The sequence below is a fragment of the Vigna unguiculata genome, chromosome 7 (genome assembly GCF_037176805.1).
Source record: "Vigna unguiculata cultivar grain cowpea cultivar isolate G323 ecotype 2 chromosome 7, ASM3717680v1, whole genome shotgun sequence".
Taxonomy (NCBI): domain Eukaryota; kingdom Viridiplantae; phylum Streptophyta; class Magnoliopsida; order Fabales; family Fabaceae; genus Vigna; species Vigna unguiculata.
In genome coordinates this window covers 29396109-29414970 of record NC_140798.1, presented here as the reverse complement: position 1 = coordinate 29414970, position 18862 = coordinate 29396109, and the positions used below count along the sequence as shown (strand labels likewise).

The 18862-nt window shown below is 29.0% G+C and overlaps 2 protein-coding genes across 4 annotated transcripts; both read right to left on the bottom strand.

The window, feature by feature from the left end:
• Positions 1–158: 158 nt before the first annotated feature.
• LOC114192104 (nucleolar-like protein) lies at positions 159–1702 on the bottom strand. 3 transcript variants are annotated; one of them, XM_085676271.1, is made up of 4 exons: positions 1375–1702; positions 1098–1219; positions 835–995; positions 159–615 (listed from the first exon to the last, which is right to left on the bottom strand). In XM_085676271.1, exons 1-3 carry the CDS (start codon positions 1637–1639, stop codon positions 879–881), a joined length of 504 nt encoding a protein of 167 aa, XP_085532397.1. In that variant the 5' UTR covers positions 1640–1702; the 3' UTR covers positions 159–615; positions 835–878. The 3 variants fall into 3 exon arrangements, with proteins under 3 accessions (XP_085532397.1, XP_027937490.2, XP_027937489.2); XM_028081689.2 differs by having other exon boundaries at positions 159–606; XM_028081688.2 differs by lacking the exon at positions 159–615 and having other exon boundaries at positions 701–995.
• A 7225-nt stretch (positions 1703–8927) lies between these two features.
• LOC114189856 (uncharacterized) lies at positions 8928–10358 on the bottom strand. The gene has a single exon (XM_028078577.2). The coding sequence runs from the start codon at positions 10356–10358 to the stop codon at positions 8928–8930; it is 1431 nt and encodes a 476-aa protein (XP_027934378.2).
• Between the last annotated feature and the right edge of the window lie 8504 nt (positions 10359–18862).

Sequence of the window (18862 nt, the reverse complement as noted above, 5' to 3'; positions counted from 1 at the left end):
TCTTTCGTTTTAAAAGAAGAGATCATATTATATTCAAAGAAATCAATTTAGTTATGAAAATGAAACGCTACTGGAGCCACTGTATACATGAATAACTAACATGTTATTTATCTTTTTCAGACAATATTCGGATAAACACTCACCTCACTAGCTATATATTTGAGTAAAACTCAAACGAAAATACATATTACATTAAGATCAGTCATTCTTTTGCAATGTTGTCAGCTTTTACAATACTGATGGATAATACACGAAAAATGTTTTACCCTGAGATTCTAGATGTGCCACAATTATAGTAGTACCCAATGTTCAAATGCACATAATGAAAATAATTCACAAAAATATAAAAACGGAAACTTAAGAAATTATAAAGACTCCGAAATTCAAATTAGAAAGTTATAGGAACTGAAGTATACTTGAAATCCAAATTATAATAGATTTGGCAATGATCAGCATGCTACTGCACAAGAACCCTCAATGAAAAAATAAAAGCGGGGAAAAACTCCACTGTATCCACCCACTATTATGTAATAATAGCTCATATCCTCTCTTCCTCGTTTTCGTGCAACATGCATCATGGCGACAATTGTGTTACTGAATTGGTCACTGCACACTCTAGGATTATATTGTTAGAAAGTTATCCAAATTTACGCACTCTGCTGTATTGTGACTTAAATTAATTAATTTAAACACAATCATCAATAATTAACCACTTCAAATCAATTTCGCAAGAAGACGCGCAACATAATTTTGGTGGTAGTAGGTTAGCACAACATTAATCCACATATAATTTGTAAATTTTAAAACACTAACAAAACTTCTCAAAGATCACACCTCAGAGTCGCAAAATTTGGGCGAAAGGGTCCAATCCAACCATTTCATTTGGACAAAATGAGCGGATTCTTGTTTTGATACATATGATATCTAATGCACAGCTTCTGCAAAGTTCCAATCGAGTGCTGCATCGGATTCAGCTTTATATCCATCAACATACTCTACAAACAGAACAACAATAACAACATCAAAAACCTACGTCAAGACCTGAAACGATAACAATAAAAGCAAACCTATTGAACAATTGCAATATAATATCAAACCTGATAATCATCTCCGTATTTATCCACGAGGCGTCCAATATGATTCCGTTGCATTGCAGTGAGAGGCTGAGGAGGCGCACTTTTCCCGTCTCTTCTCTTCTTTCCTAGGGCTGATTTCAAGTCTACACAAACCAAACAGAACACTAAATAATCACTCCAATATCAAAATAACAACAAAACTGGTGACACTAGCAAGTGTGAAAACGTCAAATCAATAATTAATTGTTTGATTCAATGCATATATGAGGATGAAAGGAGTGAGGGGGCAATAAGAGACCGTCTTCTTCGAGATCGCTGCCGGAATCTATGGATTCGGAAGCGGGAGAGGGATCGGAGATGGAGTTTGGGTCGGAGAGAACGCCGAAGGATTGGTAGTTGTGGTTAACGGTGCCTTTGTCGTCCCATTGGGGCTCGTCATCGAGGGATTGCAAGAGCTTCGGTGGAACGGAAAAAGAAGGTTTGAAAAGCCTAGGGTTCTTCTTCGGGAGAGCCACTCGGACCTTAGTTCTCGATTGCTTGTACTTTCTTCGTGACCTTCCCATTCTCTTTGCTCCGCGTTTCTCACTGCCGCTACAACAAAACCAGGGTTTTAAATTTGCTTAGCTTAGGGCACAAAATCTCCCCTTATTTCACCACATCTTAAGCGACGTCGTCACGGATATGTAATCTGTCAACCAGGGATTGGTCCATCACTTTCCTTTTTAATCTTTTTTAAAAATTTATTTATACACATACTTAAAACTTAAAAGTAAATATTTAAAGTATATTTAATTAATATGTTGTAAGTTTTGAATTGATTAATTATTTTTAATTATATAAATTAAAATAAATATTAGATTAACACCTTAAATTATTCTATTATAATTAATAATTGAAACTTAATTTATAAGTATTAATGATTTAAATTATAATAGTCTTACATATTTATACATTTACAAAAATATATAGAACATTTAATTTTTTAATTATTTTTATTTAATTTTTAATTTTTTTCTAAGAAAACAAAATGGAACAGCAGGTTAGGGGTGAGTTGGCATGTCTTAAGTTTACAAATTTGGTGGGTTAGGCAGGTCAAATCAAAACGGGTTGGAAATTACAATCTAACCTATAATGTTTTGACATATTGACTTGTGGGACACAACTTATTTTGACATCCCTATTTTCAAACTTAAACGAGTTGAATAACATACTTGTCTGAGTGTCGTTTACCATTGGCCGTAAAAAACGAGTAGAGTTGAGCTGACTTATTAAACAAAAATTGGCCACTAATGAAAATCTGCTCTATATAAGACAGGCTGACGGGTAGTGTCCGTATGGCTCATCACTTCTTCTTTTTTTAACTTTTTTAATTTATTTTCATCTTTTTAAAAATTTTATTCGTAATTTGTATATGAACATATAAATGAATACTAAAAGCATATTTAATCAAATGAAATATTTTCTAAATTTTTAACTGATTAATTACCGTTTTTAATTAGATAAATTAAAATAATTATTATATTTACATGTTAAATTATTCTATTATAACTAATAATTAGAACTTAATTCGTAAGCATTGATGATTTAAATTACAATTTTATTATATATTTATACTTTTAAAAATAGAAGAATAAATTGTGCCTTTGGTCCCATTTTTGTTAGGAAATATCAATTTGGTTCCTTTTTTTTATTTGTTTAAATTTAATCCCTATTTTTATAATTATGATGCAGTCATGTCAATTTCATTAGTAATTTACTAACAATGTTAGAGAGGTGTCACGTGTCAGTTCGTGTTTTTTATTTATCTTTTATTTTTTATTTGTTTCGTTAAATTTGAAAAAAATACAAAAATTGTCATGTATCAAATTAACATCGTGTCACGTGGGATTAATAGTATAATGTAGTAGTGACAGTGTCACGTGTCACTGTCACACATGTGTCATTTCCTTGGTCTCTATTTGGTTCCTCTATTCTTATTTTGTCTTAATTTAGTTTTAATTTTGGCTTAAATATCTTTTTGGTCCCAATTTTTGTGAGTTTTGTTTCGTTTGGTCCTCATTTTTTTGAAATGTTTAAAATGGTCCTATTTTTTGTAATTTGTGGTCAATTTGGTCCTTTTTGTAGATGTTTGTTTAAATCGTTAACGGAAGGTGAACAGTATCTGCCACGTGTCACTCCGTATTTTTTTATTTTTTTTTATTCTTTTTAATTTATTTATTTTTTTAATTTTAAAAATGTTGTCTACGTGTCAAGTCAACATTGTGACACGTGGCAGTATCTCGTGACTTATATTCAATTTGGTTCAAATTTTCGTTATTTTTATTCAATTCAGTCCTAATTTTGTCTCTATCCAAAATGACCAAATTTATTTTTTATATAAATGTTATATTGAAATTTTTATTTTTATTTTTATTAAAATTTATTTTAAATATTTTTTTCATTATTTAAATTTTATATTTTTTATAAAAATATTTCTTTCATTATTTTTTCAAATTGAACAATTTTGTCTCTCTCCAAATTGAAACCAACTTTAATTTGATTACAAATGGTTTACAAATATTTTTTTGAAAATTGATATTTTTATTAAATATTTTTAACAAGATTAAGTTTACCTAAATCTATATTTTACATTGAACTTTATTTAAAATTGTGTTAAAGTTTTTAATAGAAAGTAATGTCAATAGAAAAAAAAATAGTTTCAAATGTTTATCAATTGCATTTCATAAAAAATAAAATAAATTTATCAACTTTTTCAACTCTTTTAAAATTTATATTTTACATCGAACTTTATTGTATTGATATTTTATTACATCATACTTTAATATTAATTTTTTTATTTGAATTTATATTTCAAATTACTGTATATTTTTAAAATGTGTTAAATTCAATAGTTTCTATACAAGTTTGAGTTGGTTTAAAAGTAATAACTATATAAATTCAAATGTAAAATTTTAAAATAATTGTAAAAATTTTTGTAACAATTTAAAACAAATAAATTTGTAGTTTGAAATAAAATTTAAATAAAGTTGGATGTGAAATAAAAATTTAGATAACTTAATTTTGTTAAAAATAAATGATAAAAATATCAATTTTATAAAAATAATTGTAGAACATTTATATAAAAAATAATTTAGACTTCAATCTGTAGAAGAACAAAAATTGCTCCATTTTTTTTAAGAAATTGGTACTAAATTGAAACAAAATAAAGATACATAGACAATATTGAGACAAATTGGCAATGAAGATTTCTACAAATATTTAATAAGAATGTCAATTTTAGTAAGAATATCATCATAAGATTTATACAAAAACTAAATTGAGTGTCAATTTAAGGAGGAATAATATTACTTCAATTTTACAAAACTTGAGACTAAATTGAAACTAAAAACAAATATAAGGACCAGATTGAATCATTTTGACACGTGACACAACTAATGGAGTGACAAGTGTAAAAAATAAAATAAAATAAAAAAATAGAAATTGACATGTGGTGTTGACTTTAACATACCAGTGCAGTAAGGGCTTTTGGCCACGGTTATTTTGTCATTTTGCCTCGGTTTTAGACCCTATGCATATTGGGAACCAGAGCCATAGAGAGACCTTTTTGCTTCAGGTATATGAGAACCGAAGCCATCTTCATGCACCAGCTTTCCGCCACCGCGCCACCAACCTACTACAACGCACAGAACAACAGCATCGTCGGCGCGCAGTCCACCATGGAATCACCGTTCACGCACCTAAAAACGCAGCAGCAACACCTTCATCGCGACGCACCTGCGACAACACACCACCGCACCGCTCGTCACCGCGCCACCATGCTTGACTGCACTTGTCACGACGCACCTCACCATGACAGCTACAACATCAGAACCAGCAGCCACCACTACCTTCACCATGCACGAAACAGCAGGCCGATCTCCTTGGAGTAGAGTTGGAGGGTCTCAATGCCATCGACGGAGGTCACGACGGAGGCACTCGCGGCTGAGAAGGCTTCACCCTCGATTAGGGATGGCAACGGGGCGGGACGGGGACGGGTTTCACTATCCCATATCCATCCCCGTAAAAAAAATTCATCCCCATCCCCATACCCAAACCCAACGGGTATCAAACTTTTATCCCATCCCCATCCCCACCGGGTAACAGGTATAATCTCGTACCCATACCCGTACCCGTTTTCTTACTACTTTAATATTAATTTTAATTAATTTTTATAAAATAATAAAAAATTACGGTAAAGAAAACATAATATTATCAAATATTCAATATTAGGAGTATGGTTGTTTCTTCGATATCAAATACTTTGAAATAAATTATAATTGTTTACATTTTAGATTAGAATACCGAATAAAATTTCATGAGAACCAAAACATTTATTAAATTTGCAAACATTAATGAAACCTAGTTGATAAATTTTAAAAATATTTTTAAAAAAATATAAAAGAAAAAAATATTTTTAAAAAAATATAAAAGGAAAAAATATTTAAATTAAAATATATTTTAAATATTTTTTTACTTCAATTTTTTAAATTATAATGAATCTATTTTTTATACAGTAATAAAAGTTATAATACATCACTTGATTAAAATGTCGCAAAGAACAAATAATAAATATAATAATAAAATTTTAATATAGATATTGTATCTTTTGAACCACGATATATGTTGGATGGTGGTAAAAAAATATTCATGACAATTACATTAAATTTTTATATTGTAGTAAATAAAAATTATTTATACAATTATAGTGAAAAAATTAAAGTATGATTGTAATGAGTTAAAAAATAAAAAATAATTAGATAAAATTTATAGAAATAGTATTCTACATGATGAAAATAAACAAAAAATAAAAATATTAAAAAATTAACAAATGTGTGTCTTATAAACAATTTGGAGACTATTGGAAGGAAACACATAAAGGAAAACAAATATATAATTAAAAGTATGATAAGATGAAAAATATCTTAGAGATCTAATATCAACATATATATGTTAGAATTGATGCAGCAATATTTCACAACCAAGAGGGGGGGTGAATTGGTATTAACAACTTTTACCCGATTTTAGCACTTTGAAATTGTCAAAAAAAAACTTTGCTTTTGAATCAATTAAAATGGTATAGTTTGATGCTTAATGTATGGAGCATTTATACTATGACAAAATATAGATAGAAAGAGAAAGCACACAGAAATTTTATACTGGTTCGATTCTTACGAATCTACATCCAGTTCATCTAGCAAACCACAGCTAGATATATTCACTATATCATAAGAATTTCAAGATTTACAAATACAATTGATAAATCTAAATTCTAAGATAAAGGAACACAAATGCAAGGCATCCACACACTTGCACAACACCACAACAGCAAGGCAAACACGCACTTGCAGAGGGCAGAAAAAACCAGAAACAAATTGTTTTAAAACTGTATCAAAACACAAACAAAGCAAAGACTACAAATTGGATTGAATACACCTTTTCAAGATTGAGATCTCTTCATCTTGCCAAGTCAACAATGAATGTGTTTTGATAGAAATCTTCAAAAGGACCTTCCAAGATTTGCTCCAAGAAACTGTTTCGCACTTCTCTTTACTTCTTCTGATTTCCCAGTCCACACCCAGAAAATTGCAGAAACTGTTTTTATATCACAGATGCAAACAGCCACGAACCTAGTCGACTACATTAGTTGGCTAGTCGATTATCGGGGCAACAGAATAACAGATTCAGGATTTTACACACATAGTCGACTACATTAGTTGGCTAGTCGACTATCGAGGCAACAAATTAACAGATTCAGGATTTTATACACATGTCATGTTAACCATTGTCATGCTATGTCATGTTAACCATTGTCATGCTATTATGGACATCATCAAAAACATTTCAAATACATTTAATCAACAACAATCTCCCCATTTTTTGATGATGGACAAACTTGCATAGAACAACAAACCTTCTCCCCCTTTGGACATGATCAAAAACAGGGATTAAAAAAATGTAGAAAATAGCCAATCTCAATGAAGTATATAGCTAAAAGCATTCAAAACCATGGGCTACCTTTGCTCCCCCTACCTTGAAACTACCTATATGATGAATAGGCCAATGAAATCATAGAGTGTCATAACTATGGAATGCATGTCATTATATAATATGGTATCAAAGTAAAATGTAGCAGAAGCAGATAAGAGAAATTGGAATATCAAAGTACAAGCAACATTCTCAAATCAAGTACCAAGAAAAGAGCAACATGGACTGAATGGCAAACCAAATACAACAAATTTTATCATATTAGCTAAAAGTACAATCAATCACAAAAGAACAATCTTGATCCCAAAATCTAGGTGCATGGTTACTCCCCCTAGGAACAAACACCCAATACCTATAGATACTTTCTTATAATAGATTTTCAAAGATTAAAATGTAAAAAGTGTTGGTGAGAGATGCATTATCAAAGCATCATGTAATCAATTTTGCAGAAGATTAATTGATATGGATCTTGGCATAAACGAATATCACAGAGAAAAAAATATAAGCACAACAATGTAGAGAAAACAACCTTGTAATTGATTATCCAGTTGATTATTTTATGCAGAAAAATATGAAAAATGCACATTTTACTTCAAACAAGTTATGTTTAGTATGACAAAGTAATGGTTCTTCCTTTTTAGTGAACAAGCATGCAATAAATCCAAAAGATAAGTTGTTAAAAGCACAACGAATGATACTAAGCAACTTATGTTCACCATATGTCTTTAGCAACTATTTAACAAAGTGGTGTGAAACTTCCCCTTTTTGGCATTAGCAAAATAAGGGTATGAAAGAAGGAATATTCAGTACCAATTTCACAAATGTGGATCAGACAAAGAAGTGAAAAAAAAACATATAATGGAGAAGCAAAAGATGTGCCTTATATCCGCTATCAAATTAGATTGGGCATTGTACAGATTAAAACCAGATTAAGCTAAAGATGAAAGCAAAAGAAGAAGGATAGCAAGATTACAACCCATTAATCGAACATTTCAGCTTATGGAGATGCTTCCTCATCTTCAGCAATGGCAGCGAAAAATTTCTCTTCTTCTTCCTCAGAAGCATATGAAGGATGCAGGAAGAACGAATAACAACAACACAATTCAAGGGTTTTAAAGAGATTGTGAATTTTGAAAACAATTAGAGAATGAGGATTTAGGGTTCTGAACAGATTTGGGGGTTTGGAGGTTTTATATTGGAAAGAAGTTTAAAGGAGAAGAAAATTTCACCAAACCATTTTTGTGCCAGACGTAGTTAACTAGGTTACTAATGTAGTCGACTTGCTTCAAAATATAACACAGGGAATATGAAAAATGCATGACTAGTTAACTAGCAAGTTGACTATTTTATGCAGAAGGATAAAACCTGATGCAGAAATTATAAAGTCTGATGCAGTATGAAACAATAGTTAACTACGAAGTTGACTACGTAATGCAAAAACAGAAAATCTGGTGCAGTGATGACAATTCTGGTGCAGTATTTGGATGATAGTTGATTTGTAAGTCGACTATTTTAATGCAGAATGGTAAAATCTGATGCAGATTTTTATGCTGTAAATGCGAAATCAAGTATGCCTAATTCATTAAAATGTTGAAGAATAGCAACATAGATGTAACAACACAATTTGTATTTGTAGAAACACTTTTGGTAGTAAAAGATTAATTTTTGTCCTAAGAAACATCATCAAAAAGTGTTAAAAGTTGTTTTACTCGTATCATTATTAAGCAGGGAATGATTCAAACTTATTTTTACTTATGCAGCCCCAAAAATAGTACCAAATTGATCATTAGGCTTTTCATAACCCCTGCAAAAACAAGTAAAATACATCTAGGTACCCACTTTGAAGTTGGGTCCTTTCATGTTAGACAAAACATTTGAATTCTTGGCTATCCATTTATATTTACCTTCAGGAACACCATGCTTTTTAAAGTAACATTTATTCGATGTATGACCAGATTTGCAACAGTAAAAGCATACAATAGAAGATGGTTTACTCATGTTAATGAATTTCCTTGATTCTAGTTGACTACCTAGTTGATTTTCGTGTTCTGCATATCCTATGCCTTCTCTATTCAGTACACTTCTTTGGGAACCTAGCATAGCATCTAGATAATTTCTTCCTAGAGTGAATCTAGTTAATGTACTCATTAGATATTTGATTCTCTCTAATTGTTTGGAACAATTTTCACAATTAAGCACACTCTTTTTGCAATCACCACTTTTATGTTTTTCAATATTTTCAAGCTCAGTTTTCAATTCTTCATTTTCTGTTTCAAGCTGTTTTAATCTATTTTCAAGCCACCTATTTTCACCTTTATGTCTGTTATTAGAGTATTGCAACTTTCTAGCCTCTTCATGCAACTCATTATATACATCAAGTAGTTGATAGAACCTAGTTTCATAACTTTCATCAATAGATTCAAGATCAAGATCACTTACACTGCTGTCAGAGGATTTTGTATCAGCCATCAAACATAGATTTGTTTCTTCTTCATTGCTTTCACTTGAATCACTAGAGGTGCTGGAGTCATTATCCTCCCAAGCAATATAAGCTTTCTTCACTCTCTTGGACTTGCTTGTGGCCTCACTTTTTTCCTCCAATTTCTTTTTGATCTTGAGAATTGGACACTCAGGTTTGATATGACCAGATTTACCACACTTATAACATGTTGGAACGCTGGAAGATGACTCTTGCTTCTTGGAAGAGAATCTTCTATTTCCTGCAGCAGATTTTCCATTTGATTTATTTTTGTACTTTAAAACCTTTGAAAAACGTTTTACCATCAGATTTAGTGCCTCAGAATCAGAAGCTTCATGCTCTTGTTCTGCAGCAGTTTCTTTATCCTTGGTTTTGCTTCTTCCGTCAGTTTTTGCAGCAGCTTTTAATGCAATGCTTTGCCTTTTCTCTCCTTCCTCTTCCTCTTTTAAACGTCCAAGTTCCAATTCATGCTCTCTTAATTTTTCAAAGAGAGTTGCCATACTCATTGTGGTGAGATCTCTTGATTCAGAGATTGTAGTAACCTTAGGCTGCCATGCTTTATTCAGACTTTTCAGTATTTTGATATTCAATTCTTCCTTTTCAAAGACCTTTCCCAATGCTATGAGATGATTCACAATATGAGTGAACCTTTTTTGCACATCATAGATTGTTTCCTCAGCCTTCATCCTAAACATTTCATATTCTTGAACTAATGTGTTCTTTCTAGCTCTCTTGACTTCATCCATGCCTTCATGAGTTACCTCTAACACCTCCCACATTTCTTTTGCGGATTGACAAATTGATACCCTGTAGAATTCATCCAATGTTAGTGCAGATGAGATTATATTCTTGGCTCTCACATCATAATGAGCACGTTTATTTTCATCAAGAGTCCAAGATAGAAAATCTTTAGGTATAGCTTTTCCTTCCTCAATTTTTGTAGGTATAAATGGACCATTAACAATAGCATCCTACACACCTTTATCAACTGATTCTAAAAAGATTTTCATTCTGATTTTCCAGAAAGGATAGTTATCTCCAGAAAATAAGGGTGGTCTGTTTATTGAAGCCCCTTCAGAAAAAGTCTGTGAAATATTGGCCATCTGTCAGGATCTAGTCGATTATGTATTCGACTAACCAGCTCTGGTGCCACTTGTTAGAATTGATGCAGCAATATTTCACAACCAAGAGGGGGGGTGAATTGGTATTAACAACTTTTACCCGGTTTTAGCACTTTGAAATTGTCAAAAAAAAACTTTGCTTTTGAATCAATTAAAATGGTATAGTTTGATGCTTAATGTATGGAGCATTTATACTATGACAAAATATAGATAGAAAGAGAAAGCACACAGAAATTTTATACTGGTTCGATTCTTACGAATCTACATCCAGTTCATCTAGCAAACCACAGCTAGATATATTCACTATATCATAAGAATTTCAAGATTTACAAATACAATTGATAAATCTAAATTCTAAGATAAAGGAACACAAATGCAAGGCATCCACACACTTGCACAACACCACAACAGCAAGGCAAACACGCACTTGCAGAGGGCAGAAAAAACCAGAAACAAATTGTTTTAAAACTGTATCAAAACACAAACAAAGCAAAGACTACAAATTGGATTGAATACACCTTTTCAAGATTGAGATCTCTTCATCTTGCCAAGTCAACAATGAATGTGTTTTGATAGAAATCTTCAAAAGGACCTTCCAAGATTTGCTCCAAGAAACTGTTTCGCACTTCTCTTTACTTCTTCTGATTTCCCAGTCCACACCCAGAAAATTGCAGAAACTGTTTTTATATCACAGATGCAAACAGCCACGAACCTAGTCGACTACATTAGTTGGCTAGTCGATTATCGGGGCAACAGAATAACAGATTCAGGATTTTACACACATAGTCGACTACATTAGTTGGCTAGTCGACTATCGAGGCAACAGATTAACAGATTCAGGATTTTATACACATGTCATGTTAACCATTGTCATGCTATGTCATGTTAACCATTGTCATGCTATTATGGACATCATCAAAAACATTTCAAATACATTTAATCAACAACAATATACTCAATGGTTGATAAAAAAATGACGCAAAGAACAAATAGTAAACATAATAAAATTTTATCATATATCTTGTATATTTTAAACTCTAATATATGTTGGATGGTGATAAAAAAATATTCATGGCAATTACATTAAATTTTTATATTGTAGTAAATAAAATTATTTATACAATTATATTGAAAATATTAAAGTATGATTGTAATGAGTTAGAAAATAAAAAATAATTAGATAAAATTTATCGAAATAATATTCTATATGATGAAAATAAACAAAAATAAAAATATTAAAAAATTAACAAATGTGTGTCTTATAAACAATTTGGAGACTATTGGAAGGAATTGCACAAAGAAAAACAAATGTATAATTAAGGGTATGATAAGACGAAAAACATCTTAGAGATCTAAGAAAACTTTTCAAATATCAACATATAGACTCAATGATTAAGAAATAACAAATTTTTTTAGCGAAATAAAAGAATTCTTAAAATGAAACAAAAATTAATAATAATAAGTAAAGATTTTTTTTTATATTACCTAGTAAATTAAATGTTTATGCTATTAAACACTTAAATTGAGAGTATTAAACATTATTAGGTGAAAGGAAAATATACAATAAATAAAATATTAAAAAATAATAGAAATATTCAAATGTTAGACATAAATTTTTTTTAATTGACATACATCATTTTAACATAATTACATAAAGGTTATGATAAGATAAAAAAATACATTGGAAATGCGAATGAGTTTCATGACAAACAAAATATTTAGAAAAAATAAAAAATAGAAAGAATATATATATATATATATATATATATATATATATATATATATATATATATATATATATATATATATATATATATATTTATATTTATATAGAGTTACTTAATTAATTGTGAATATTTTAATAATTTAAATGAGGATGGAGATATGGCGGGGACGGGTATTATGGCGGGGATATATTCATCCCCATCCCCATACCCATACCCAATTGAAAAAATTGGGGATTCCCCATACCCATACCCAGTCAATGCGGGGATTCCCCGTCAAAACGGGGACAGGTTCAGGCAATACCCACGGGGACGGGTTTATTTGCCATCTCTACCCTCGATTTGGTGAGCGGCGGCGGAGGCTTCGTCGGATGAGAGAGTGTCGTAGCGTTTGGAGAGTACGAAGGGGTCTGGTTGCGGCGGAGCCTCCATTTGCGGTGGAGTGGAGGGTTGGTCCGGTGTGGGTCTGTGGAAACATAGTGTTTTTAAAGGGTTTGAAAATTAAAGGGAGGAAGAGAAAGAGCACCTGCACACGTGAACCAGAGGAGAAAAATTTGGGTTGGCAGCAGCGGAGAGAGAGAGAGAGAGGAAAGAGTTGCAGAGGCGCGGAGAAGAAGAAAGGGGTTCGCGAAATTGAAACCCTAAATAAACCCTATGACTTCGATTCCTTTAACAACCGAAGCCATATACCCCTTTTTGGCACCGGGTCTTGTTGGACCGAGGCATATAATTCTCTTTGGCATCGGTTTTGGGCGAACTGAGGCCTATAACTCTTTTTGACTTCAGGTGTTAGCTGAATCGAGGCATAAAACTTGGCTGGAATTGCAAAAATGCCACAGCGACATTATATGCTTCGGTTCTTGGCCAACCGATGCATATAAGGCGAGGTAAAAAGGAAATTCTGCACTAGTGACGTCGTTTGGTCAAAATTAATGGCAATGACCAAATTGAATTATTTTTAAGAAAATGAGGACCAAATTGAGACAAAAAAACTTGAGAACCAAACTGATAATACTTGACAAATAGAATGATAAAAAAAGTAATTTAACCTAATAATAATAATACAACTACATATATAAATAAATAAATATCTTCAGTGTCCTTTCTCATTTTTTCAATTTTATCCTCTTAATTATTATATTTTAAATTTAAATAATAATTTATAATAAAAAAACTATTTTTCAGTTTTATTATTTTACTAATTTTAATAACCATTTATTTGAATCGGAATAATTGTTCAAATGTAAAGATAAATAAACAACAAAACAAATAAAAAAGACAAATAATTGAAACATAATCCATTCATGATAAGTAAAAATAAAATGTGCATCAAACCATAATAATAATAATACTAATAAAAATAATTATAGATAATAATAATGTTCATAATACTTATAGTAATAAAGATCATAATAGTTATAGTCGATAATAATAACCATAATAATCATTATATAATGCTACCTCTCTAACACTTATTATGTTAAGAACATTATGACTGCTAGTTCTATTGGTACCATTTGAATGAATATTTGTATTGGTACCATTTGAATGAATATTTGTATTGGTACCATTTGAATGAATATTTGTATTGATTGCTTATTTTGAAGTGGCATTGAAGGTTTTGCTTATTTGTATTGATTGATACCAAAATATTAAGTAATAAATAGGAAATTTTATAAAATAAGGTTCTTTTCGTACTCAAATAATTAATTAAACAAATCAATTATCAGGAAAGTACAACTTTAGCATTATAGCAATGTCATAATAATATGAGCACTAACTTTTTGGTATTAACAGGGGTTTTCAAGGAATTAATGGGGGTTTTTGGAACACCAAGCATCACTGGAGTTTTTGTAAACCCCATGTATTACTGGGGGTTTTTGGAACCCCAGGCATTACTGGGGGTTTTCAGAACCCCAGGCATTAATGGGGGTTTTCAGAACCCCAAGCATTAACGGGGGTTTTCGAAACCCCAAGTATTAATGGGGGTTTTCGAAACCCCAAGTATTAATGGGGGTTTTCGAAACCCCAAGTATTAATGGGAGTTTTCGAAACCCCCAGTAAATTGCGCTACTTCCAGGGGTTGCTAAAAACCTCCGGTAATCCGTTAGCCACGCTTGCACTTCCAGGGGAATCTCAAACCCCTGGTAAAACCATTAGTGGGGTTAAAACCCCCAGAAACACCATATATAACCCCCGCTAAAAACAATTATTTTTGTAGTGATAGTTAATAATAATAATAATTATTATTATAATGAGAGTTGATAATAATAATAATAATTATTATTATAGTTATAATTTATAATAATAATAATAATTATTATTATAGTTATAATTTATAATAACAAAAATAATATAAAAATAAAATAATTATAGTTTATAATAATAATGATAATAATAATAATAATAACAATTTTATTTATAATAATAAAAATGATTATGGATAATAAAAATAATATTAATAATAATTATGGTAATTAATAATATAATATTTTTGAAATGTCAATTTTTTAAATTAGATTTGATAGTAATAATAATAATAATATAATAATTGTAGTTCTTAATTATAATTCTTAATAATGATAGTAATAATAATAATTATTAATAATAGTAATAGTTGTAATAATAATAATACTAATGATAATGATAATGATAATAATAATAATAATAATAATAATAATAAATTTTCTAGTACTTCCTTTCTCATATCACTAATATCTATAACAATATATAAATAGAACCCCTCTTCTGTGTCCACATCTCAAAATACCAATTTTACTTTTTAAAATATAATTATTTATTAAATTTTTGATATATTTCACTTTATTTATCAATGATTATTCTTTCATCTTTTATGATATATTTCACTTTATTTTTAATAAATATAATCTTATTTTATATATTAACTTAATAATATTACAATATTATTACTTACTAATATAATATCTTGTAGATTTAAAAAATGCATACACAACCCAACACATTCAATTTTACATGGATTGAAGGACCAAACCCGTCATACCTAACCCATTTTATAGCCCTAGTTTTCTCATAAAATACGAGTATTAATATTATTTTAACTTTTATTCTGGTTATCTTTTTAAAAAAAATTTCTGTATTTTTTTTTTTTGGTAATTGTGGTTGAATTATAGTGTCATGCAACCTATGAAACTAAACTTAAATAATATATAATATATAATATATATATACAACTCAAAATAAATAAAATATTTACAAAAATAAAAAATAGGTTTAATCCCTTTGAATGTCTTTATTTTTGTTAACAAATCTCAAATGAGTTCTCAAATTTTAAGTCGTTCCAATTGGGTCCTATTTTTGAAAAAAATGTTTCAATTTAGTCCTTTCCATTAGGGCATCACTAATAGGGATAGCAACGGGGCGGGACGGGGACGGGTTTCCCTATCCCATACTCATCCCCGCATAAAAAATTCATCTCATTCCCATACCCAAACCCAATGGGTATCAAACTTTTGTCCCATCCCCATCCCCACCGGATAATGGATATAATCTCGTACCCATACCCGTACCTGTATTCTAACTACTTCAATATTAATTTTTATAAAAGAAAAAAAAGTACGGTAAAAAAAACATAATATTATCAAATATTCAATATTAGGAGGATGATTGTTTCTTCCATAACAAATACTTTGAAATAAATTATAATTGTCAACATTTTATATTAGAATACCAAATAAAATTTGATGAGAACCAAAACATTTATTAAATTTGTAAACTACAACATTGATGAACTTAGTTGATAAACTTAAAAAATATTTCAAAAAAAATATAAAAGGAAAACAAATATTCAAATTAAAATATATTTTAAATGTTTGTTTACTTCAATTTTTTAAATTTTAATGAATCTGTTTTTTATACACTAATAAAAGTTATAATATATCAAAATGACACAAAGAACAAATAATAAACATAATAATACAATTTTGACATAGATTTTGTATCTTTTGAACTTCATTATATGTTGGATAGTGACACAAATATTCATAGCAATTACATTAAATTTTTATATTGTAGTAAATAAAAGTTATTTATACAATTAAAGTGAAAAAATTACAGTATGATTAATAATGAGATATCGAAATATTATTCTATATGATGAAAATAAACAATAAATAAAAATATTAAAAAACTAACAAATGTGTGTTTTAGAAATAATTTGAGAGACTATTGAAAGAAATCGTACAAAGGAAATTAAATGTATAATTAAGGTATGATAAGATGAAAAATACCTTAGAGAACTAATTATTAAATTATGTTTGAAGTGGTTAAAATTAAATAGAAATATCATTAGTGACCAAAAAATTTGTCATTAAATTACAAATAAATTAGTAATTAAATTGGTCACAAATCAAGTACCAATTCGATCATTGTATCGGTCACTAATTTAATCATCGATTCAGATAATAAATCAACTACTACCACCAATGACAAAAAATAGTGACTGATATGGGTTACTGACTAAATCAGTCACTATTTCATGTTTTTCTTGTAGTGAATTATCATATACTATTCCTAAATATCATTATATATATATATATATATATATATATATATATATATGTATATAATTTTAACGACTTCAAACATAATTTAAAGTGAAAAAATTATAGTATGATTAATAATGAGTTATAAAATAAAAAATAATTAGATAGAATATATCAAAATATTATTCTACATGATGAAAATAAAAACAATAAATAAAAATATTAAAAAATAATAGAAATATTCAAATGTGAGGCATGCATTTTTTTTAATTAACATACATCATTTTAACATAATTACATAAAGGTTATGATAAGATAAAAAATATATTGGAGATGCGAATGAGTTTCATGACAAACCAAATAATTAAAAGAAATAAAAAATAGAATATATATATATATATATATATATATATATATATATATATATATATATATATATATATATATATATATAAAGAGAGAGAGAGAGTTAATTAATTGTGAATATTTTAATAATTTAAACGAGAATGGAGATATGGCGGGGACATGTATTATGGCGGGGATATGTACATCCCCATACCCATCTCCATCCCCAACTGAAAAAGTCGGGGATTCCCCATACCCATACCCATACCCAGTCAATGCGAGAATTCCCCGTCAAAACGGGGACGGGTTTATTTGTCATCTCTAATCACTAACGATGATAACTGTGTGCCACAATGTCAGCGCGTGTTTTTTTTTTTAAGTTTTTTTTTCTTTAAAAAAAATTGACACTTGACAAATTAGGATTCTATCACGGTTGTTTTTTTAAAAAATTTTATTTTAATTCTAAAAAAAAATTGTCACATGTAAAATTATAGTTCTACCACGTGTTAATTGTTTATGTGAAAAATCTCAATTTGTTCATTGTATTTGTTATTTTGTCTCACTTTAATTCTAATTTCTTTTAAACTCGAGTAATTTGACCCGAGACCAAGTTTAACTTTTATATAAATATTATAATGATATTTTTATTATAATAGATATTTTTAACCAAATTAAGTTTATTTAAATTTAAATTTTGCATTGAACTTTATTTAAAATTTGTTTTAATAATTTCTAGATAACTTCATAAATTCAAATGTAAAAATTTTAAACAATTTTATCACAATTACAAACATTTAAATTTTGTAATTGTTATAAAACTATTTTAAAATTTTATATTTAAATTTATAAAGTTATCTAGAAATTATTAAAATAAATTTTAAATAAAGTTTAATGCAAAATTTAAATTTAAATAAGCTTAATTTGGTTAAAAATGAACAATATCATATAATATTTATATAAAAGTTAAATTTAGAAGAAATGAAATTACTCTAGTTTAAAAGTAAATTAGGACTAAATTAAGAAAAAAATAACAAATACAGAGATCAAATCGAAATTTTTCACATCAACAATTGACACATGTTAGAACAATAATTTGACACATAGCAATTTTTTTAAATTAAAAAAATAAAAAAAGACACAAGTTGACATGTGACATAATACTAATTTGACATGTGTCAGTTTGTTTTATAAAAAAAAATTAAAAGTAAAATTAAAAATTAAAAAAATCACGAGCTAACAAGTGATACATAGTCGTCAATGATGCCTAACAAAAAGGATAAATTGGAACAAGTTTTCAAAAATAAAATCCAATTGAGATGACCGAAAATCTAAGGACTCAATTGAAATTTTTGAACGAAAACGGTAGAGCTTCCAAAAACTTAAACCTAAAAAATATATATAGAGGACTAAATAAAAAAAGTACTCATAGAAGCTAACAAAAAATATAATTTTGAGAACTAAAATTAAAAAATAAGGTATAAAAAAATAGAAGGAAAAAATAAGTGTTTATAATGCACAATTAGGCATCACAGAAAATGATTGATAAATTGAGATAAATAACTTTCAAGAT